Source organism: Scomber scombrus, chromosome 16 (assembly GCF_963691925.1).
Source record: "Scomber scombrus chromosome 16, fScoSco1.1, whole genome shotgun sequence".
Taxonomy (NCBI): Eukaryota; Metazoa; Chordata; class Actinopteri; order Scombriformes; family Scombridae; genus Scomber; species Scomber scombrus.
This window is the reverse complement of record NC_084985.1, coordinates 6,260,119-6,280,287: the sequence shown is the minus strand read 5'-3', so window position 1 is coordinate 6,280,287 and position 20,169 is coordinate 6,260,119. Positions and strand designations below refer to the sequence as shown.

Below are 20,169 nucleotides of genomic sequence, written 5' to 3'. Positions count from 1 at the left end.
CTGATTTATATTTATATGTCATGTCAGGCTGGGATGTCAGACATTTTCAGGAAAAGCTTCAAGATTTTATATTAAAATCTGATGTCATTGTTTTTTCTTTCTGTCAACAACTCCCACAAAAAGAGCAAAACCATCAATAAACTAATAATACCTATTATTAACTAGTATTCCTTCATTACCAGAAACACACACAGTGTATTATATTTTAAAACAAGCCTACATGCACCATCCTGCAGCAGCTAACATTCATTTACAGCTGAAAATAGTTAAAGGCAAGTTTATTTAGACGGCTCAATTCATACACAAGGAAATTTAAAGTGCTTTATATAATGTGAAAGAATTTAAGAACAGGAATAAGAATAAATAACAAGGCTAAAAGAGGTTAGTATAACTTTATAAACCACTACATAATAATAGAGCAAAAAATGCAACATAACAGATAAAAAATATGAAGTGTAGCTTTTTAAATTAGCTCTTGCTTGAGTACTGCTTGTTAGAAACAGTCCAGCTGTCTTTTTTATTTTAGTATTTATATCTTTAGTCGAATTGGGGACCAACATGCTGCTTTTGGACTATTCATGGAATCTGTTGACAGCGAGAGCAATATTGAACAATGCCATCCTTATATTTTAACTCAGATATCAGGATATAATAGAGCCTTTAATATATAAATGCTTTTTATTTTCAAGCTGATTGAAATGTTTAGTTTCCAGACGATGGCAGATCTTAACTGAGCACATGTATCTCTGTACTGTGATCAGGTTCAGCTTGACATATTGCCATTAATAGTAAATGTGCTTGATAGAAAACATCTATAATCTGCTTAATATTTCCTCATTTCCACCATTTTTCATCATAATATTAAATTAACTAACATGATACTAAGATATTATATATATATGTGCTCTACTGTACATGTAAACTTTGAAATATCCCCTATCAGAGTTAAATAAAATATGAATTTAGTCAGTCATGATTATATTAGGTGGGCATATTAATTAACCTATTAACCCAACAACCACACGCTGCAGGTTTCCTCATATAGATGCTTGGATATATTCATGTGCGTACATTATACACTGCTGGGAATGAGCTGATTTTTAATAAAGTGTTGTATTATCTCATGGTCCATCCTTAAGAGGGTGCTTATGTTAATTGTTGTATTATGTGCAGGGAAGAACAGCTACTATCCAGATATAGCAGCCTATAGACTATGTTGCAATATTAATGAGCTTGTGATGGTTAAATATAACTATAATGTGCCTGTGTGTAGGAGGCAAGTAGTTAACTGTAGCGGACAAACAACAGGAATAAATCATGGTGGGACACATGAAACTCCAGAGAGAAAGAAACAGAAAACAGTTAACTCAAAAAAAAAGAGGTGACCTATATCCCTGGGTTAGAGGAGTGTGTGTGTGTGTCAAGTGGGCAGGGGCACTCATTTGCTCTGTGAGCCTTGAAATAGTATTCATGAAACATGGACACCGTTGCACTCAGTCACTGTGTGTGTGTGCACAGACACACACACACAAACACACACACACACACATAAAGACTCATCCGTTCACCAGTCACAACATAAAACTATCCAACCCTGCAGAGCCTGTGCTTTAAAAAAGAAGATCATTACTGCAATTAATCTACACACTGATTTTATTTTGAGCAGTATATTGTATATTTACCCACTGGGACTATGAAGCCTGCAGGATACACGTTTTATTGTATTTGTAATAAAAAGAAACCATTAGCTTTATTGTTCTACACTTTGTAACATGTAATGACAACCACAACATGTGTAGTCTAAATTAAGCAGGTTTCTCATAAAGTGATTAACTGTACAGTGAAGTGTGAAAATATAAATATCTTAATGCTGGAAATAAACCCAGTGTGTTTTATTTAAGGCTCTATTAGAGTATTATTGTACATACAGGTTAAGAGTAAAATTACAAGGTGGTGGAAGTGTGTTTGTGTTCTACTAATAAGAGCTTATTTTCTGGTATGAGTTGAGATGTGGAACTGCTTCCAGTGCAGCAGTGAATCTGACATTTCTATCTGTTGGATGTTGTACTGTAAATGAAGAAAGGATTCAGTTTGTGGTGCTGATTAACTTTATGTGAGGGAGAAATTGTACTAATGCAGCATTTCCATTTGGTCTTTTTCTGCATGTCACATGTAGTATAAGCAGCTACTGATCCTGCTGCTGCTGCATGAGACACTTCCTTTTCCATTTCTCGTAAAATAATACAAGCTTTCATTTGTTGTTACAGGCTTGTAATGACTTATTTGTGTTTTGAATGCATGACATTATATTTACAGTTTGTTAGATACAGGATTAACTTGAATTGATTTAATAAATGATGGTTTTATGTAAAGTATTTATTTCAGGAACATAGTTAGAAAAAAAAGTTACCTTGTTGAGTAATTTATCAATCCAAGTGGCTCAATAGACAGTAGCTAAAGCGGATTTCTTTTTATACTGTATTCAGTAGTTGTGTTATCATTTTCATTTGTATTAAAATCTATCATCAATAATTCAGAGTGGAAATATTATTTATGTCATGCTTTATGATGCTTACAGCCTGGTTTATATGGTTTGTTCCTCTCTGTCTTACCAGCGTTGTGGTCACCCAACCTCAAGATAAATGTTCTGGTTCTTCTGCTTGTTCCAGTCAACACAAATCTCCGAGAGGTTTGCAGGGTTTAGTTTCACTTCAGATGTCACACAAGCTTTGCCAGCAGATGACACGAGTGTGTGCCAGAGGAAGTGTTCTCAAGCCAACGATGGAAAAAAATATAAAAAAGGAAGTATTTTCTGTCATAAAGAGGAAGAAAGCAACCACACCTCAATCTGCTTTTGATACTGTACACGCTGTCGACAGAAACACTGAATAGATCATAATTTAGTATTAACTGGGGCAAAATGTAGCAAGGTTGCACATCCTTGCCACCCTGGATAGCCGACTAGTACTTGATCAAACTGATTATTGAGACTCAAAGTTCATTCCTGACTGGAAACAAGTCATCCATTGAGCAGCTGTTGTGAAACTTTGGATTGTATCGCACGTACTTCCTCAGTAGATGAGTTTTTTTTTTTTGTTTGATTGTGGAATTTCCATTTTTCAGAACTCTTTCGAAACTCGCTCCATGTTGGCTTTGAAAGGATGAAAGTTCTTTTGTGTGTGATGACGAACAGTGAAACCACAGGGTCCATTCGATAGCTGTTGTGGAGATTTCGATTATATCACATGAAATTCATCAGCAGACTGTCAAGAAGTCAAGGTGATATTTTTGTGTGAGAAAATCGCTAACGGCTCAGAGAAATGGAAATTTGAACTGCATGATACAATCAAAAGCTCCACAACAGCTACTAAACAGATCATATGGTGGAACGGTTTTATCAATAACAATGCTAATGTTCCTGGGATTACTCATTTGATACCTGTTCAGTCTGTTGAAGTCCTCTCTTGAGCTGCTGGACTCTGTGTTAATGAAATTTATGAGCTTAATTTACCATTATGAATTGAAATGTTCCTCCAGAAAGTTTCTTCAGTCCTGTTTCGTTTCCTTCCAACCTCCACACACAACATTCCTACTAAGTTATGTAGACTAAACACCATTATGTTACATTTTTATGTGTAATGTGTAAACATTTCTTGACTTGGTGAGATTATTGATGTAAAAAACAACAACAGATGACTTGACACTACTGACATAAGTAAGAGTTGGCCACAGCATTTATTTCCATTTTCTGACAAAACTCCACACAAAAACAAACTCGAGACCAAGCTGAAAAAAGAGAGATCCTTCTATTTTATTTCATTTTCTTTTGTCTTTTTTTTTTGCTGCTGTTTTGCAAGTTAAGGTACAGTGCCTTATTCCATATTTCCACAGATTTAAATAATGAAATTGGAGAGAAATCTCTTTTTCCGAGGACACAGAAAGATTGTATTATCTTTTTTCAACAGGGGTGAGGTTGGGTGGGTCGGGGGGGGGGGGGGGGGGTTAGGGGTGAGGGCGGGAGAATAGGAGGGACAGGTAGTGAAAGAGGGTGTAAGTTTATTAGGACGGAAGGTTTGCACAGTGTTCACAAACAGACAGACAAACAGGGACAGACGGACAGGCAGGGTGAGGAGCAGGCAGGCAGGGGGGGGGGGGAAGTGAGAGATAAAGAGAGAGAGAGAAAGAGACGGTAAGAGAGATAGAGGAAGAAGAGGGACGGTGTGCTTTGTCATGTACGAATGACAAACAAGCAGCTCTCAGACCCACTCCAAACATAAAATAAAAAATAAAATGTAAAACTTTTACGAACAATTTTGTTTTTTAAAAAACACCCAGTCGGCTATTAGAAAACAACAACAACACAAGCAGAAAAAACACAGGGGAGGAGGAAGAGGAGGAGGGAGGGAGGGAGGTTGAGAGGAAGGGAAGGAGTCAGAGGGAGTTACCTTTTCTTTTTCTTAAAACCCTATTGAGGGTGTGAGTGAGTGCTTCAGTTTTATGGTGGTACTGATTCTTTATTGATAGGGGAGGAAGAGGAGGAGGAGGAGGGGGGGGGGAGAACAGCAGTATAAGATTGGCAGTGAGTTAATAGAAAAAGAGAGAGAGAGAGAGAGAGAGAGAGAGAGTAGAAGAAGTTGTAGAAGGCAAATGGCGAGAAATGGCAGTGATAAAGGAGCTGGAGCCGTGTGGCTTTTCTCTGGAAAAAATACAAAACAAGACAAAACTCCCAAAAAACTAATTGACGCCACCCGTCCGCTCGAAATCGCCAGTTTTGGGGATCTAGACGGGAGCTGCCGTGTTGTTGTTCTGCTCGGCGAGAGCGATCGCAGTGGAACAGTCAGGTTTTTTTGTCTTTATGCTTATAATGTTTATTCGGTTCCACACAGCGGTGTAAGTTTGAGCACACATAAGAAGAGCGACTGCACCTAACAGTGTTAAATAAGCATCGGCACAACAGTGTTACTGGCAGATTAGTGCTGTATAGACTTTGGATAGAAAAAAAGGGGCCAGAGGGATAGAGAGGACAGGGAAGGTTTACAAACCCAATCCCCCCCCTCCTCCCCCATCCTCTCCTCCTCTGTCGTTGGTCCCCTCGTCGTCTTGGCGTTTGATTTTTTTTTTTTTTTTAGGAGTTAAGGATGGGAGGATGGAAAGGAGGGAGAAAAGGGGAAGGGGGATAGAGGAGGAGTAAACAGTTTTCTTGTACAGTTTGAGTGTGTTGAAAGGAGAGGAGGGATGGATGGACGGAGGGAGAGAAGGAGGGAAGAGACAGAGAGGGACATAGAGAAGAAGGGATGAGTTCAAGGGGGGAAAGGCAGGATGAGAAGTAAATGATGTTTTGATAATTTTTTTAATAGTATGTCTCTTTTTCCACCCAGCCTGCAGAGATGGAGAGAGAAAAAGAAGGAAACAAGACAAAAAGAGAAAGAGAGAAGTGTTACCTATTAAATCACTTCATTTACAGATTGACAGAAGTGCCAAATATTCTTGAAAACTATCACGTCTAGATATTATCCTGCACAATGTACACAAGTCCCTAAAAAGAAGTAACCTCAGTATGATGCAGTTGAATTTGCAATACATTCATAAAATAAACAAATAATTATACTGTCATGTAATTAAAATGTGTGTGATATTATTACTCACAATAATAAAACACACATTTATATAAACATGAGTTCTACAGCAGCCTGATATTGTGATGAAGACTATTTTTTGAATACTTCAACTTCAACTTCGATTCAGAGCTGAATTAGCAGAGGTATACTGTGTTTGTGTGTGTGTGTGTGTGTGAGATCTTACCTCCGGGGTTTCTGCGAAGGATGAGTTTTCGGATCTCATCGTAAACAAAGATGAGGAAACTGTACGGGAACGCACAGAACCACCAACTGGGCCTGAAAGACAACGCAAGGGAAATGTAAGACAGAGTGAGAGCAGCACACAGTACTCACTTCCTTTCTTAAAATAAATCATCATTTTGTTAAATTACTGACTGAAGATTGTGATATTTGCTGCTGTTGGCCTTTTAAACCAACTCTGACATCACACATCTGACATGTGACAATGGGCTTCACAAATAAACTTAGCGACTTCAAAGATAGATGGGAGGAGACAGTCATGTAAAATCGCTGCATTGTGATCTCAGAGCAAAGTGATGATTTTTTTAATGCATTACTCCAGAAATTAAACATGATGACTGAAAGCCATGGCACCATGTGAAGATGTTGATTTGCTCTTTACTGTTTCTTTTGATGAACGTGTGATGTTACTTACTTCAGTGGGTACATCCGTAGTGCCACGTCCATACCAGGGCAGTAGGACAGTAAAGCAGCAAGAGCTGTTTCCTCAAACAGGCCAAAGATCAAAATCTTGTTCCTGAAAGGAAATGAAACACGAAAAAAAAGAGTAGTTAGGGAGATGCAGACGGAAATTCAAAGCTATGAAGATAATGAGGGAACCAAGGACTGCACCAGCTACAATCTAGCATCTACTTTTGGATCCTAAAATGGCTTTAAAGTTGACTCGCAGCAGACTAGTCTGAGGACAGGAGTAGCAACACCAGTGTCTGTGTTTATGTGCCTGTGCTATAAATACTGCCTGCAGAACAGAGCAGCACAGGGGGAGGACAGCCTCGGAGAATAACCAGACGAGATGGAGGGATAAAATGGAGCAAACACACTGATGCCATAAACTAAGGGTGTTCCAGTAAACTATAGCTCTTTAGTGACATCTAGTGGCTGTTTTAGGAAACTACAACAACAACAAAATGAAAATAAATGCATGCTTTCCACACCACACTTACATTTTTTAAGGTTAGACCTGTATCTGTGCTTACTGTATCTGTGCAGTGTTACTAACAAACTGAAAATATGAACAAACTGACTCAGGTTGTAAGTGGTACCATACTGATTATACAGTAAGCAAAAGCCAAAGTTAGCATGGATGACATTAGAAGTTTTTTTATCTGTTACTTTTGACCATTATTAGCTACATTCATTGTTTAACAAATGAGATGCAAACTCTGAATGAGTTTAACAGAGTCTGAATCTCCCTTCAGCCTTTAAATGCTGCTTGATTGTTAATTTGGTGCACCATGTATTGATAAATTAATAAGAAACTTCCACTTACTTCATGCCCTGCTGGAACACAGAGTTACGTCTGGTCTTACAGATGATGACATCTGCCCACTGCACCACCACAATACTGACAAAGAAGGCTGTGTGGCAAGTGAACTCTACAATCTTGCGCTGCTCGTAGGTCTGAACAGAGAAAAAGGAGAGAGGGGGAAACTCAACATGCGACTTTCAGACATTACTAAAACAGGGGAACAATAATGTATATTCTTCATCATTCATACCCATTGCTGGCCGTAGCTGTCTTCCAGGTCGTTGTTGGAGCGATCGTCCCAGTTGAGCCGGATGCCGACGAGCACAGATGGATGAAAGCCATTTTCAGCCATGATGACAAAATAGGCAAAGAACCCACCAAGAGCTTGGATCATACCTGCAGACACACAGAGGGAGAGTTTTTAGGAATATATTTTCTAACTGTTTTTACTGTAATGTATCCTCCCAGCCAGTATTTCACACAAAACTGGAGTTACAGTAAATATCTAGAATCTTGAAACCACAAGACTTTGAGGAAAGAGAGAGAGATAGGAAGGGAGGAGAGAATAGAGACAAACAAATGTTTCTCAGTGTCTCTGTATATCTCTCCACACACATCTCAGATGGTGCTGTTGACTGCAGAAGCACCTCACTGGTATCAAGTTGCAGGCAGTCATTTTAAGCTGCACACTCGAGGCTCGAACTACGTGACTATTTCGAAGTTCTTTTCTTTAAAAAGATTGACTTGGCTTTTAAATGATTGCATTTTGATTGTATCAGAGTTTTGTATGACCAGTGCAAGCCAGAAACAAAACCCACAGTGTGAGTGGGACAGATTTGGAGCCAGTAGAGACACAGGGTCACATCTCTGGTCTTGCATGTTGGTAATAATTGCACCAGTATCTTAAGCAGTAATAAGCATTTAAATGCTACATGCAACCCTTTTAGTCCCTTTAATACTACAGTCTATATTATATATTGAATAATACAAACATAACACCTACCAATCTGTCCATAGGCAATACTGATCAGTCTCTCATTGACCAATTTGTCCCTCTGTGGGTTCCTGGGCTGGCGCTTCATAATGTCGCTCTCTGCTGCCTCATAGGCAAGAGAGATGGCTGGTACCTGACAAAGAGGAGAGGGAGGGAGAGAGAGAGAGAGAGAGAGAGTGAGAGAGAGAGAGAGAGAGAGAGAGAGAGAAAGAGAGAGAGAGAGAGAGAGAGAGAGAGAGAGAGAGAGAGAGAGAGAGAGAGAGAGAGAGAGAGAGAGAGAGAGAGAGAGAGAGAGAGAGAGAGAGAAACACATTATTACATTGATGGAGATTTTAATTTGTGATTTCATGTTTATGTTCATGTTATGTATCAGCAGCTGGAGTTGGATTTTAGACGACAGCATTCCTATAGAAGAGCTTTCTGGCAATTTTGCCGTATTATTGAAGATTACCATTTTGCTTTCCCGAGGGAAATACTAACAACTGTCTCAGACCAGGAGAACTTACATCGCTTTTATTTAACTTTGGAGAGGGAACAGACCAACATGTCCTAAAAAGGAAAACTGCTCTTTATCCACAACAAAGACTTTTTTAATTTATCCTTTTCTCTCAAGGCATGGGGTCACTGTTTTCTCTGATGCTGTAATGTTTGAAATGGTAATTTGTTGCTTTTAAATAACTCAAACTTTATTCTTGGCACATTTGAATCCATTTATTGAACTAATTTACTCTGAAGAAGAGGGGATGACCCACTCCTTCCAGTCAGTAAAAGTAGTGGCCCCACACTGCCACCCTGTGTCCTCTTTATGTAATACAAGGTGGATATAACTGGTGACAGAGGATTTAACTATGTAAATGTTTGTATTATGTTATAAACACAGCTGCAGGTGACAGTCTGTTAGGTTTCTTGGTTATGTGGGGCAAGAGTGAGCGAGTATTTGTTTAATACACGTGGTTTACAGCTACAGGAAAAGATATTCAGCAGTAAAAAGGTACAACCTCTAAACCCTGCTACCCGTCCTGATGCATCACTAAACCAACAAAGTCAAAAGTTATCTTTGTGTTCTTTGTTAGATCTTCCCTCTATTTCCCTGATGATAATTACTTACCATTACTGTGTATATTTTTCCACCTGGGTACCAGTCTGACATAGATGTATACAGTTCACATGTTTGTGTAGAGCTGATGTTTAATGTGCATGCACAAGTGTTTTGATGCAAGCATTTCAACAGGCTGTGTCTGTGCGGACAACAGGACGTTGATAAGCCTGACAGGAGACATTAGAGCTGCATGCTACAGTATGTGACTGTGTCAAACTCTCTCATGGTGTCACTGCCTGGAAATGTGTTTCCCTTACCATGTCAGTTCCCAGGTCGATGCAGAGAATGGTGATGGTGCCCAGAGGCAGTGGGATATTGACCAGGATGAAGAACAAGAAGGGGGTGATCTCTGGTATGTTGCTGGTAAGAGTGTAGGCGATGGACTTCTTCAGGTTATCAAAGATCAGGCGGCCTGTAAGGATGCAGGTGGATAAAGTAGGCTGTATAAATAGACTGCTGAACAAGTGAAACCGAAAAACGCATGGAAGATCATTACTTGAAATAGACCCCATACCAAGAGTATGTCAACACCACTAGGTTTTAAAATATAGAAAACAATGTCGTTAACTCATCAATGCAGCAAAATAAATGAGGAAAGGTGATTCTTATTTGAGGGTTTTCCCGTCTGTTCCATCTTTTTTTCTTTTTTCTTCAGTACCTCTCATTATTTAAAGAAAAGAGAGAAACTAAAACTCTGCGTTACTCTTTCTAACACAACTTTGAAATGTCTGTCCCACCCAGTTGATTTTCAATTGTAACCCTCACATATGATGAGTGTGAAGGTTCATTCTTGTTTTCCTCCCATTTCACATTTTCCCCTAATCTCAACATTCTTTCTGTCTTTGTCTCTTCACTGTCCTCTTATTTCCCACCTTTCCCTTGTTTATCCCTCACCTTCCTCTACTCCGGTGACGATGGAGGCAAAGTTGTCGTCCAGCAGGATCATGTCAGCAGCTTGTTTGGATACGTCTGAACCAGAGATTCCCATGGCAACACCAATGTCAGCCTTCTTCAGGGCCGGAGAGTCATTCACACCGTCACCTGTCACAGCCACGATGGCACCCTGAAAGAAAAGGAGGCAACACGGTTTGGGGTGTGATTCCCAATAGGGCCACAACATTATAGAAGCCATGCACATGGTAAGGAACCTTTTATGAAATCCTTATATGAAAAAGAATTAGATACATCTTAAAAACACGAACATTTACATGAACGTTTGTTTATGTGCAATAAATAAATGTACCAGTCTTTGGCAGCCTTCTACAATGATGAGTTTCTGCTGTGGGGAAGTTCTGGCGAAGACGATCTCTGTGTGGTTCCTCAAAATATCGTCCATCTGGTCCTGAGAGAGGTCTTTCAGATCTGTACCATGGATTACACAGGCCTTGGCATCCCTACACAACACAGACAATGCAAATCGATCAGTTTAGTGCAAAAAACTACTGTCAAATAGCTGTAGGCCCGATCCTTATGACTGAATTAAAATACCCTGCAGTGCTGGGAAATGCAAGTGACGCTACACGTGTATTTGATTTAATGTTTGCTTTTAGTCTTACCTGGGGTTGACCTGGCTGACGGGGATGTTGAGGCGTGCAGCGATGTCTTCAACTGTCTCATTGCCCTCAGAGATAATACCAACACCCTTAGCAATGGCTTTGGCTGTGATTGGGTGATCACCGGTTACCATGATAACCTGAAACATGATAGGAAGAAGAAGATGTTAGAACAAGTGAGAAGACAGAAGGGCAACAGGTAGAAGAAGAATAGAAGGAATAGTAAGAGTAAGAAGTAGAAGAGGGGACAAAAAGGGGAAATGGAAGCAGAAGTTGAGGATGAAAAAAGGGCAAAGAAGTAGAAGAAAAGAGTTAAACGAATACAATTCATAATCTTTCTACAATATTCTATGAAATTATGAAAAATGTGCGTGACAGTCATTCACTGTCCTCACAATCAGGTGGGTGAAATGTTTTGCTTTTGCAGTCCTTTAAATGTCAGATTTAAAAGGTGCCCACCTTGATGCCAGCGGAGCGGCATTTGCCCACGGCGTCGGGTACGGCAGCACGAGGAGGGTCGATCATGGACATGAGGCCCACAAAGCAAAGGTTGTCTGTCTGGAAGTTGACGTCATCTGTGTCAAAGGCAAAACCTTTGGGGTATTTGTCTTCTGGCATGAACACGTGGCAGAAACCTGAAGAGAGGAATGGTAGAGATGTCAATGAATTTCCTGAATTGTACACTTAAATGATGATACTATCAATAAGATACAGGATATTCACAATCTTTATTGCTATGCTCTAATTCCAACTTTTGTTAAATCATCCAGTCTTCTCTAATCCTTACCCAGTACTCTCTCTCCCAGTCCTCCCAGTTCCAGATAGGCATTCTGGAAAGCCTCCTTCAACTCTTCGTCCATGGGCTGCTCCTTGCCCTGCATCATGATGGTGGAGCAGCGGTCGAGGATCCTCTCCGGAGCTCCCTTCATGACCAGCAGGTATCGGTTGTCATTTTCATCCTCATGTTCGTGAATGGAGAGCTGATGGGAACAGATTCCAGCGTTAATGTTATGCATGTCCTTTTAATAGGTATTTGCCCATTTACCATAAATCATGTGGTTTACGTTTGTGTTAATGTGAACTGGCGAGATGTATTAGTGATCATATACATTTGTAAGCCATAAGCACAGACCTGGTATTTGTTTGTAGAGTTGAAGGGTATCTCTGCGACTTTCTTGTTCTTTTCCCTCATGCTCTTGACTGAGCCACAGGACAGCTCGATACACTTCAGCAGGGCTGACTCTGAGGCGTCTCCGGCCACGTCACGCTTCAGGATGGGTAGAGTATCCTGACCGGCCTTGAACGAAGCACGGTTGCACAGGGCAGCAATGCGGGCCAAATCCGCCCATGTAGAGGAGCTCTTGTCAAAGGAGGAGCCTAGAGTGATCAGAAAACAATCTCATTCACCACAGGTGGGAGCTGGCTAACATCAGCACTCCGCTGTTTGATTCTGTTCCAGAAATTTCCAAAATACAGGCTGAGAATAAACTAAAATTCCAGCTTGAAAACATTAATTTTTCAGCCTTTCTACAGCCTATGGTTTTTAATCAGTTGCCTGTCAGCTCAGTCAATGTCATACTTAGCCTGATAGTTGCGGTGGTTGGTGATCGGAGGGAGTGTACGGTGCAAAGTAATGTCAAGCTCAAGAACACAGTGAAAACAACAACTCAATAAATCTAAAACATTAATGGTCAATGTGAACACATATGTCACTATTACTAGGTATGATGTAATTTGGCAGATGTTCATTTTGAATGCTGGCCAGTAATGAATGCTGCCAAATAGAAAATAAGGTCAAATTATTCTTCACATCCTGCAGGAGGACATTGTTTTAATCAAAACAGGACAGAAAAGGAAACGTTTCCTGTACATTTCTGGAATAATACCTGTATTAAGCTATTGAAAATTAAATTGTGATAAAATTAATTTAGTTTTCCCAAAGGCCTGACATCAATAAATGTCTTAGATCAATGGTATCTCACCAGACTGGTCCTCAGTGGTGTCGGCCTCGTGGATCTGGTTGTCGAACCACATGTGGGCCACGGTCATCCTGTTCTGGGTGAGGGTGCCCGTCTTGTCAGAGCAGATGGTGGAGGTGGAGCCCAGTGTCTCCACGGCCTCCAAGTTCTTAACCAAGCAGTTCTTACGAGCCATTCGCTTAGCGGTCAGCGTCAGACACACCTGAGAGAGAAAGAGAGAGGAAGAGACGCCAGAGAAACAAGCAAAGACAGAAATGTGAGAGAGGAGAGGAGGAAAGACAGGAAGAAAGGAGTTGTCACAGTAGAGTAAGACAAAAGGAGAGAATAGAAACAGATTAATAAATATAATAGTATCTCTGGGACTAAAACTAAAAGTACAGATAAACACCTCCAGGTACTGACTGAATTTAGTCGCCAATTAGCAGAAACATCAGTGCCACACTATAACAGATACAATGAACCCAGAACCAAACCACCCCAACACCTGGAGATGTTCATCCTGCACACTGTAGCCTCTATAGCAAAATGCACTAAGATCAAAAAACATCCTTCCAAAAAAATAAATAGAAAAACAAAAGCGATGCAGAGAGAAGATGATGCAAAAAACGAGTGAAGCGGTGAAGCAGAGCAGCGGTGCATTATGTCATCATGCCAAGTAAGGCAAGACTCACGGGGGCCAAACAGAACTAGCCAAGGCCAAGCAGAAGAGGCCGAATTAAGTTAATGGAACTGAATGGTAATTTAGTCTAATGTCATTACATTAGCTAGCCGTTGTCATTGCAGACAGCACCACGACTGGCCTGAAAAAGAGAGACACACATACAATGTAGATGACGGTGAGAAACAACATATGCAAACACGTATGGGTTGGCTCGGGAGGGAGAGAAAGGGGATGGAAAGAGAGATACACAAACTGAGACACCAATACACCACCATCACTACAGAAACAGATACTGACACACAGAGAACAGGGCTATACGTCAACTTTTTACCCCCCCCCCACTAATTACATGAGCTTCCAAATTTAGGAGCACAGGGAAACATGTTCCAAGTAAGTTTATTAACTCAGTAATGTTAATAGCCGACCTCTCTGCAGTTTACCTTTCACTCCAAGTCATTATGTCTGTCTCATTATGTCGGCCTTATCTCTTTGCCTGTTGTCAGCTACCACCTGTTGCTGTGCTCTGCTGTGTGCTCAGGTCTTTGTCAAACAGACTCACATTTAAATACACTGCCTGATGCAAGACCTGTATTGTGAGAGAGCACCATTTCTCCAAGGAGAGTATCAATGAGAGAGCAGGAACTGACAGGAACTCATTCTTCTTTTTGTGTTGGACCACAGTTAATTCAATAATCAGGAATAATCCTCATTGTATGTTTCAAACTAGAGCTGCAACAACTAGTTGATTTATCGATTAAATGATTGACAGAATTTAGAATTGATTGAGGTACTCTGACTTTATTCTCGTAATATTATGACTTTTTTCTCGTAATATTATGACTTTATTCTCGTAACTTCCAAAAAAATTATTTTTTTCTTCTTCTTTTAGCCTGGCCCTAATACTCCGTCGTATACCAATTTTACTATTATTGTTTTTTTTTGTAATTGTATGTTTTTATGCTTCCAATTCTTACTGTTAAATGTTTGTTTTTATGTAAAGCACACAGAGTTGCCCCTGGGTGTGAAATGCGCTATATAAATAAAGCTGCCTTGCCTGATGTTTTAATGTGAAGTACTTGGTGTATGTTATCTGTTTTGTTGTAAAGCAGTTTGAGTTGTATGTATTGTATGATAGGTGCTATACAAATTAAAGTTATTATAAAATGTGAAAAGCTGCTGTCAAACTCTCCGTGTCCGCGCTGGAAACACAGAGAGCCTGCTGGAGCTCTATCCGTCACCTGAAGCACATTTGCACAAAGTTTTGGTGTGACTAGGTTTTGAACGATAAGCAGCAGGGGGAAAAACGATTATGGTACTTTGTAATGTTTACTTACACACTGTGCTCGTAAATTATTTTTCAAGTTTGCACATTAAGGGGCCAATGTGAGTGAAATACTTGCACTGCAGAGCCCTGGAGAATGTTAAAGCAGAGAAATACACACGGATACATACACACAAGTATGCACACAGACGTACAGCGAAATCACACAATATAAACACAAGCACTTAGAAACAACACAAGCACAAAGAGAAGAAGCAGAGACAAGACATTAAAAACACTGTACACGACACGTTTATACAGACACATGTAAGCACACAGTCAGACGTCGGTGAAATAGCTGTTTAATTCAGCAGCTCAAGATGTTACTGTTATTTATTACTGTGTTATGTGTTACTGTAATATATTCAGTAGTACAAAGTTAAGGTAAGGTAAAGAGGTAAAAATAGATCTACAACAGAAACAGAGTGACTTGTTTATGAGCTAAAATAAACCATAAATACTAGTCTAGTTTGAATGTAAATGATTGTGAGTTAGAAGCTCTGTGGAGGAGTTTGAAAAAGAGACATAAAAACTAAAAACAAGTTACTGTTTTTTAAAAGTTAAAGTGACTTTTCAATTCATTTGTGTATCTCCTTGGATAATCTTCTACGATATTCAAAAGTGCATTTAAAAACACAGTTTAACCCAAATCTGCACAAAACACCAAGGAACTGAGGTATAAAAAACACATAAAGGACTATACTGTCAAACAGACGCATGAACAACTGCTGGGGGAAAAAGGGATCACACAACTGGACAAAGTTTTACACTTTTTAACTAACCATCTCTCTCTCAAACAAACAGACACGTTCACCGGTTTCCTCTTTCTACTCACAGTGACTGTGGCCAGCAGTCCCTCAGGCACATTTGCGACAATGATACCGATGAGGAAGATAACGGCCTCCAGCCAGGAGTATCCCAGGACGATAGACAGGATGAAGAAGGACACCCCAAGGAAAACGGCCACACCCGTGATGATTTGGATGAAGTGCTCAATCTCCTTGGCAATTGGTGTCTGAAGAATTAATATAAAAAATGAGCAATTTAATAACCACATAATTGCATTAACTGTTTAATAAAAATCCTGTTTATATTTAGCTGTTTTTAGTAAGCAACTCCCATTATAAAAAGGTATATAAATTTAACAATATCTTTAGTGAATAGGGTCCAGTGCCTTGCTCAAGACCACCTGACTAGTGATAATGAATATGCTACCTTTCCAGTCTCCAGGCCTGAAGTGAGGGTGGCGATGCGGCCCATCACTGTACGATCGCCGGTGCACACGACGAGACCGCGAGCTGTTCCTGAAGAAAGAGAGGAAAGAGAGAAGGTTTTGTAATGTAACTTTTCTGGACTCTATTGAGTCCAGAAAAGATAAAAGTAATAGGAAGTCAGAGATGGAAAGATCAAGAAGAAAATGCTTGGACTGTGAGTTTAGATGAATGGAACTTGACTGAGTGATGATGTTTGGAAGAATATCATATGACCTAAAAGTCTTAATGTAATTTAACCATGTGGCCACAGGAGGGCACCATACACTATTATTTTTCTATTCTACCACAGTGGGCAGCACAGTGTGGCAACTTGTACATCCTCCCAGCACAACATGGTATGAGATCGAATGGGGTTACGTACTCAGTCACTAGACCCCTGATGATGTGATGTCATTGACCACTCCTATTCAGACCCGACACTTTGACTGTGGCTTACAGTAAAAGCTAATGTTTAGTATCTTTTGTTTGCAGGACTTACTGAGCAATGAACCGCAACAATGCAAACATATAAAGGCATCCACACACAACTACACATGCGTTTATTTGAAACTAAAAGTAAAGGAGGGATTGACACAGCATGTGTAGACAAAAACACAGAGGGAAGGAAAATAAGTTTGATAGAGAGGAAGTAACTGAAGTAACTATAGAGGATAATATGTAAAGTATATATGATAAATGTGATGGTGATGGTGATGGATAGAAGCGATGGTGACCCTACCCTCAACACAGTTGGTGGAGAAGAAGGCAATGTTACGGGTTTCCAGGGGGTTGTCATGGGTACAGTCAGGTGACCTGGTCTGGGGCTCTGATTCACCAGTCAGGGATGAATTATCCACCTGGGAAAAGAAGGGGAAAACCATTAGATTAGTGCGTGACGGGGGCAGAGAGACAGAGAGGAAGATAAAGAGTGAATAGCTGTTTTAGTGCAGTTATGATAACACTAGTTAGATAGATTGTGTTTTCTTTATTTTAATTATCTGTGTTCCTGCTTGACTTCTCTCTGTTTGTTTTGCTGTGCACAACTGTTGGCCACTAAAGGCTAAACTGCATGAGCTCACAGGTAATGTGTTTCTTGTACCAAATTTAAATAGATTACTGTAGCTCCAATTACTCTGTGCTGCACCTGGACACTAAATACTAAAGAAGCCTGGCTCTGTATAGTGGCCAGAGTGTATATCTGTATATCTGCCTGTAGCGCACCTTGCAGCCATGGGACGAGATGACGCGGAGGTCAGCGGGGATCCTGTCTCCTCCTTTCACTTCCACCAGGTCTCCTGCCACCACCTGTTCAGCATTGATCTGCATCTTCTCTCCCTCACGGATCACAAGGGCTTGCTGTGAACAGGTAAAGAGAGAAGGAGAGACAGTGAGAGTGGAGAAAAAGAGTTACTTTCAGGCACATGACAGTTGAATAAATAGGAAAATCGCAGTCATCTGATAAAAAGTAAAAGCCTCCAAATGTTTAATATCAAAAACAACACAAAAACCTTTTAAAGATGTTGTTTAGAATAAGGTGAAAGATGAAGTCAGACTGAAGCCATTGAAAGCTACATCACAGATAAGGAAGAAAGAAGAATGATATGAAAGCTGTGGCAGCTTCATCATAACAGAGCAGTGTAGTTAACAAACACCTGCATGATATGTGAACCCAACATAACATACTCATTATGACCGTAAATCTTTTTCAGCATCTTTACAGTGGTTTAGTTTCTCCAGAGTAATGTGTGGGTTCTTTTGCAACCACAGAGCTTCTATATATCGCTGGTAATTCAATATTTTTGCAAAAAATGTTCCAACCAAAGCAGACGAGCAAAAAATGTCTATTGTGATCTACAACTGTCAACTGGTTAGTAGAACATGGTGCAGTGCTTTGATTACATCTTTTATTTCGCAGATTTATACCAAATAAGTTAAAGGAGTACACGCTCCTTACTTGAACTGAGAAATTCTCCATTTTCAGGCTCCTAAATTGTCTCAAAACTGCATGTTCGAGTTTTTAGAAAGACTGTTTCTTTTTTAGTGCCTGAAAATGTGTAAACTTGAAGATACGTAGTTTTCACTTCACAAAAAGGAGATGTGGCAATAAACTCATTTTTAAAACAATTAAACAAATATGGAAGCAATTATCAATAAATGTGTAGTACCTGAGGAACCATGTTCTTAAAGGACTCCATGATCTTGGAGCTCTTAGCTTCTTGAAAGTAGGAGAAACAGCCGGTGATGATGACGACAGCTGACAGCACGATACCCAGATACAACTACAGAGCCGGAGGCAGAGAGAGGGGGAGTAAATAAAGGTGAGACTTTCATATTTACAGCAGAAATTATTTAACTGACTTTGCTTTTATCTAAAAATGTATCACCTGAAAGGAAAAGAAGAAAAAATAGACCACTGTAGTGTAGACACAGAGTGATTAACTCATTTTGACATCTCCGTTTAGAGGAGTACAAGAGAAAATAAGCTATTTAAGGATGTTGAAACCTCTGTAAAGTTCCAATTCTAGAAATAAAAGGCATCAGCTTAAAGCCTTTCATTCCAGTTGTTCATCCTGTAGCTGACAGCATCATGTGGTTTCACTTGGACTCAGTGACTCTGAGGCTGTCCATCAGTTTGCTGTCTACTGTTACAGTTTTTGAGACTATGCTACTCTATTAATCGACTCATTTCATCATAATAAAGAGGTATAAATTATATCTTTTAATTATCTTCCCATAAAGCACTCTGTCTATGTCTGGTACCAGCTGATGTAGCTGGTTATCCGAGTGTGACTACATATTTTGGGAGTGTAACTGTTGATAGTGTAACTGTTATTTTCACCCTGGGTCTTCCCCTGTGGCCTGAACCAAGTATTTTGTCTGTTTATGTTGTGTGTCATAGCCATTTAGCCTCCGTACCCAGCTCTACTCTGTGCCGTGACCCAGCATAAAACAGTGCTGACCCATGAATGCCCTTCTCTTACTCAGCTATTACCAATGCCAGGAGTCACACACTCCCTGTGGCCCACGTGGATACTGACAAGATGGTATCTGTCACTCTAAAGATGGGCCGGCTGGCATGATTCAGACAAATAGTCGACACACTCTTTATCACTGACACAGCCAAGTCCCTGAGGAGGAGTTCCCTCCTGACTCAGCAAATCGCCTGGTTAAGTAATATGCTGGAGGAAAGGGAGCACACAGCCAGAGCAACCCAGTCTTTTCTACATTCATACCACCTACAATGATACCTGTTCTTTCACAGGTAGTTGAGGCTGAGAATTCATCCTATCATCCATTAATCTACCCTTCCAACCCTTCCAACCCCTCCACTTACGTTATCCCCAGCAGGCTCATCCTCTGTGGCAGCCTGGATGGCGTAGGCCAGGAAACAGAGGATGGCACCGATCCACAGCAGGACGGAGAAGCCACCAAACAGCTGGCGACAGAACTTCACCCACTCTGGAGTGGTGGGGGGTGGAGTCAGGGCGTTGGGGCCATCTCTGGCCAGGTACTCTGCCGCCTTGGCATTGGTCAAACCCTGCAGGAGTAGAGCGGGCAGAGAGGAAGACGTCAATGATGGATCAAGGAAAAGGAGGATAGCGAGGGGGGTCGGGGTTAGTTGATTATGTAACCAGAAAGTGTTATTTTTGAGTGAACTACGCACCTGGACGATATCAGTGTTGAATTTTAGGCAAACCTCCTCCACAGACATTTTGTGTTCCATCTAAAAAAGAATAAAGATGGAAAATGAATGTAGACAACTGAATTATCAATTATTATTAACAAAGTAAATTATGCATATTATCTAATGATACTATCCAACCATGTGAAAAGTATGCACATTTTACAGCATATGTGGTATCATTAGTTGAAAGCAGGAAATAAATGCGAATCAACATTTGGAGTAATTACACACTGAAAAAAAAAGGTTCTGAAGTCCTGCATGTATTTGTTTGACTTGGTGCATGCAGTTTTATATCAAATGGAAATCCTGTGGGTTTGGCTTCCTGCCTCATACAAGAGAAAATATTTCCACAATAGGATTAAATTGTTCAGACATATGACCTCAAACCACACACTACTGCACACCAGCTGCTATGAAATACTACGTCTGTTATCTCCTTCTTAAAAACTGAGATTAGATTAAAGCTGGATCGTAGCTCTAGGAGTGCTGGAGTGAGGCCAGGATACACTTTCTATGA

The 20,169-nt window shown here is 40.2% G+C and overlaps 1 protein-coding gene across 1 annotated transcript in view; it reads right to left on the bottom strand.

The window, feature by feature from the left end:
• Positions 1–5,287: 5,287 nt before the first annotated feature.
• The window catches only part of atp1a3a (ATPase Na+/K+ transporting subunit alpha 3a), a 29,014-nt gene continuing 14,132 nt past the window's right edge, over positions 5,288–20,169 (bottom strand). Inside the window, exons 3-23 of the mRNA XM_062436449.1 lie at positions 19,632–19,691; positions 19,302–19,505; positions 18,133–18,246; positions 17,189–17,323; positions 16,707–16,824; positions 15,930–16,018; positions 15,550–15,729; positions 12,736–12,934; positions 11,886–12,130; positions 11,541–11,733; positions 11,213–11,388; positions 10,757–10,893; positions 10,444–10,594; positions 10,095–10,263; positions 9,458–9,612; positions 8,111–8,234; positions 7,358–7,503; positions 7,129–7,259; positions 6,274–6,375; positions 5,803–5,894; positions 5,288–5,379 (exon numbers count right to left, since the gene is read on the bottom strand). Coding sequence (XP_062292433.1) covers positions 5,351–5,379; positions 5,803–5,894; positions 6,274–6,375; positions 7,129–7,259; positions 7,358–7,503; positions 8,111–8,234; positions 9,458–9,612; positions 10,095–10,263; positions 10,444–10,594; positions 10,757–10,893; positions 11,213–11,388; positions 11,541–11,733; positions 11,886–12,130; positions 12,736–12,934; positions 15,550–15,729; positions 15,930–16,018; positions 16,707–16,824; positions 17,189–17,323; positions 18,133–18,246; positions 19,302–19,505; positions 19,632–19,691 — 2,949 coding nt within the window. The 3' untranslated portion in view covers positions 5,288–5,350. The remainder of the gene's footprint in view (positions 5,380–5,802; positions 5,895–6,273; positions 6,376–7,128; positions 7,260–7,357; positions 7,504–8,110; positions 8,235–9,457; positions 9,613–10,094; positions 10,264–10,443; positions 10,595–10,756; positions 10,894–11,212; positions 11,389–11,540; positions 11,734–11,885; positions 12,131–12,735; positions 12,935–15,549; positions 15,730–15,929; positions 16,019–16,706; positions 16,825–17,188; positions 17,324–18,132; positions 18,247–19,301; positions 19,506–19,631; positions 19,692–20,169) is intronic.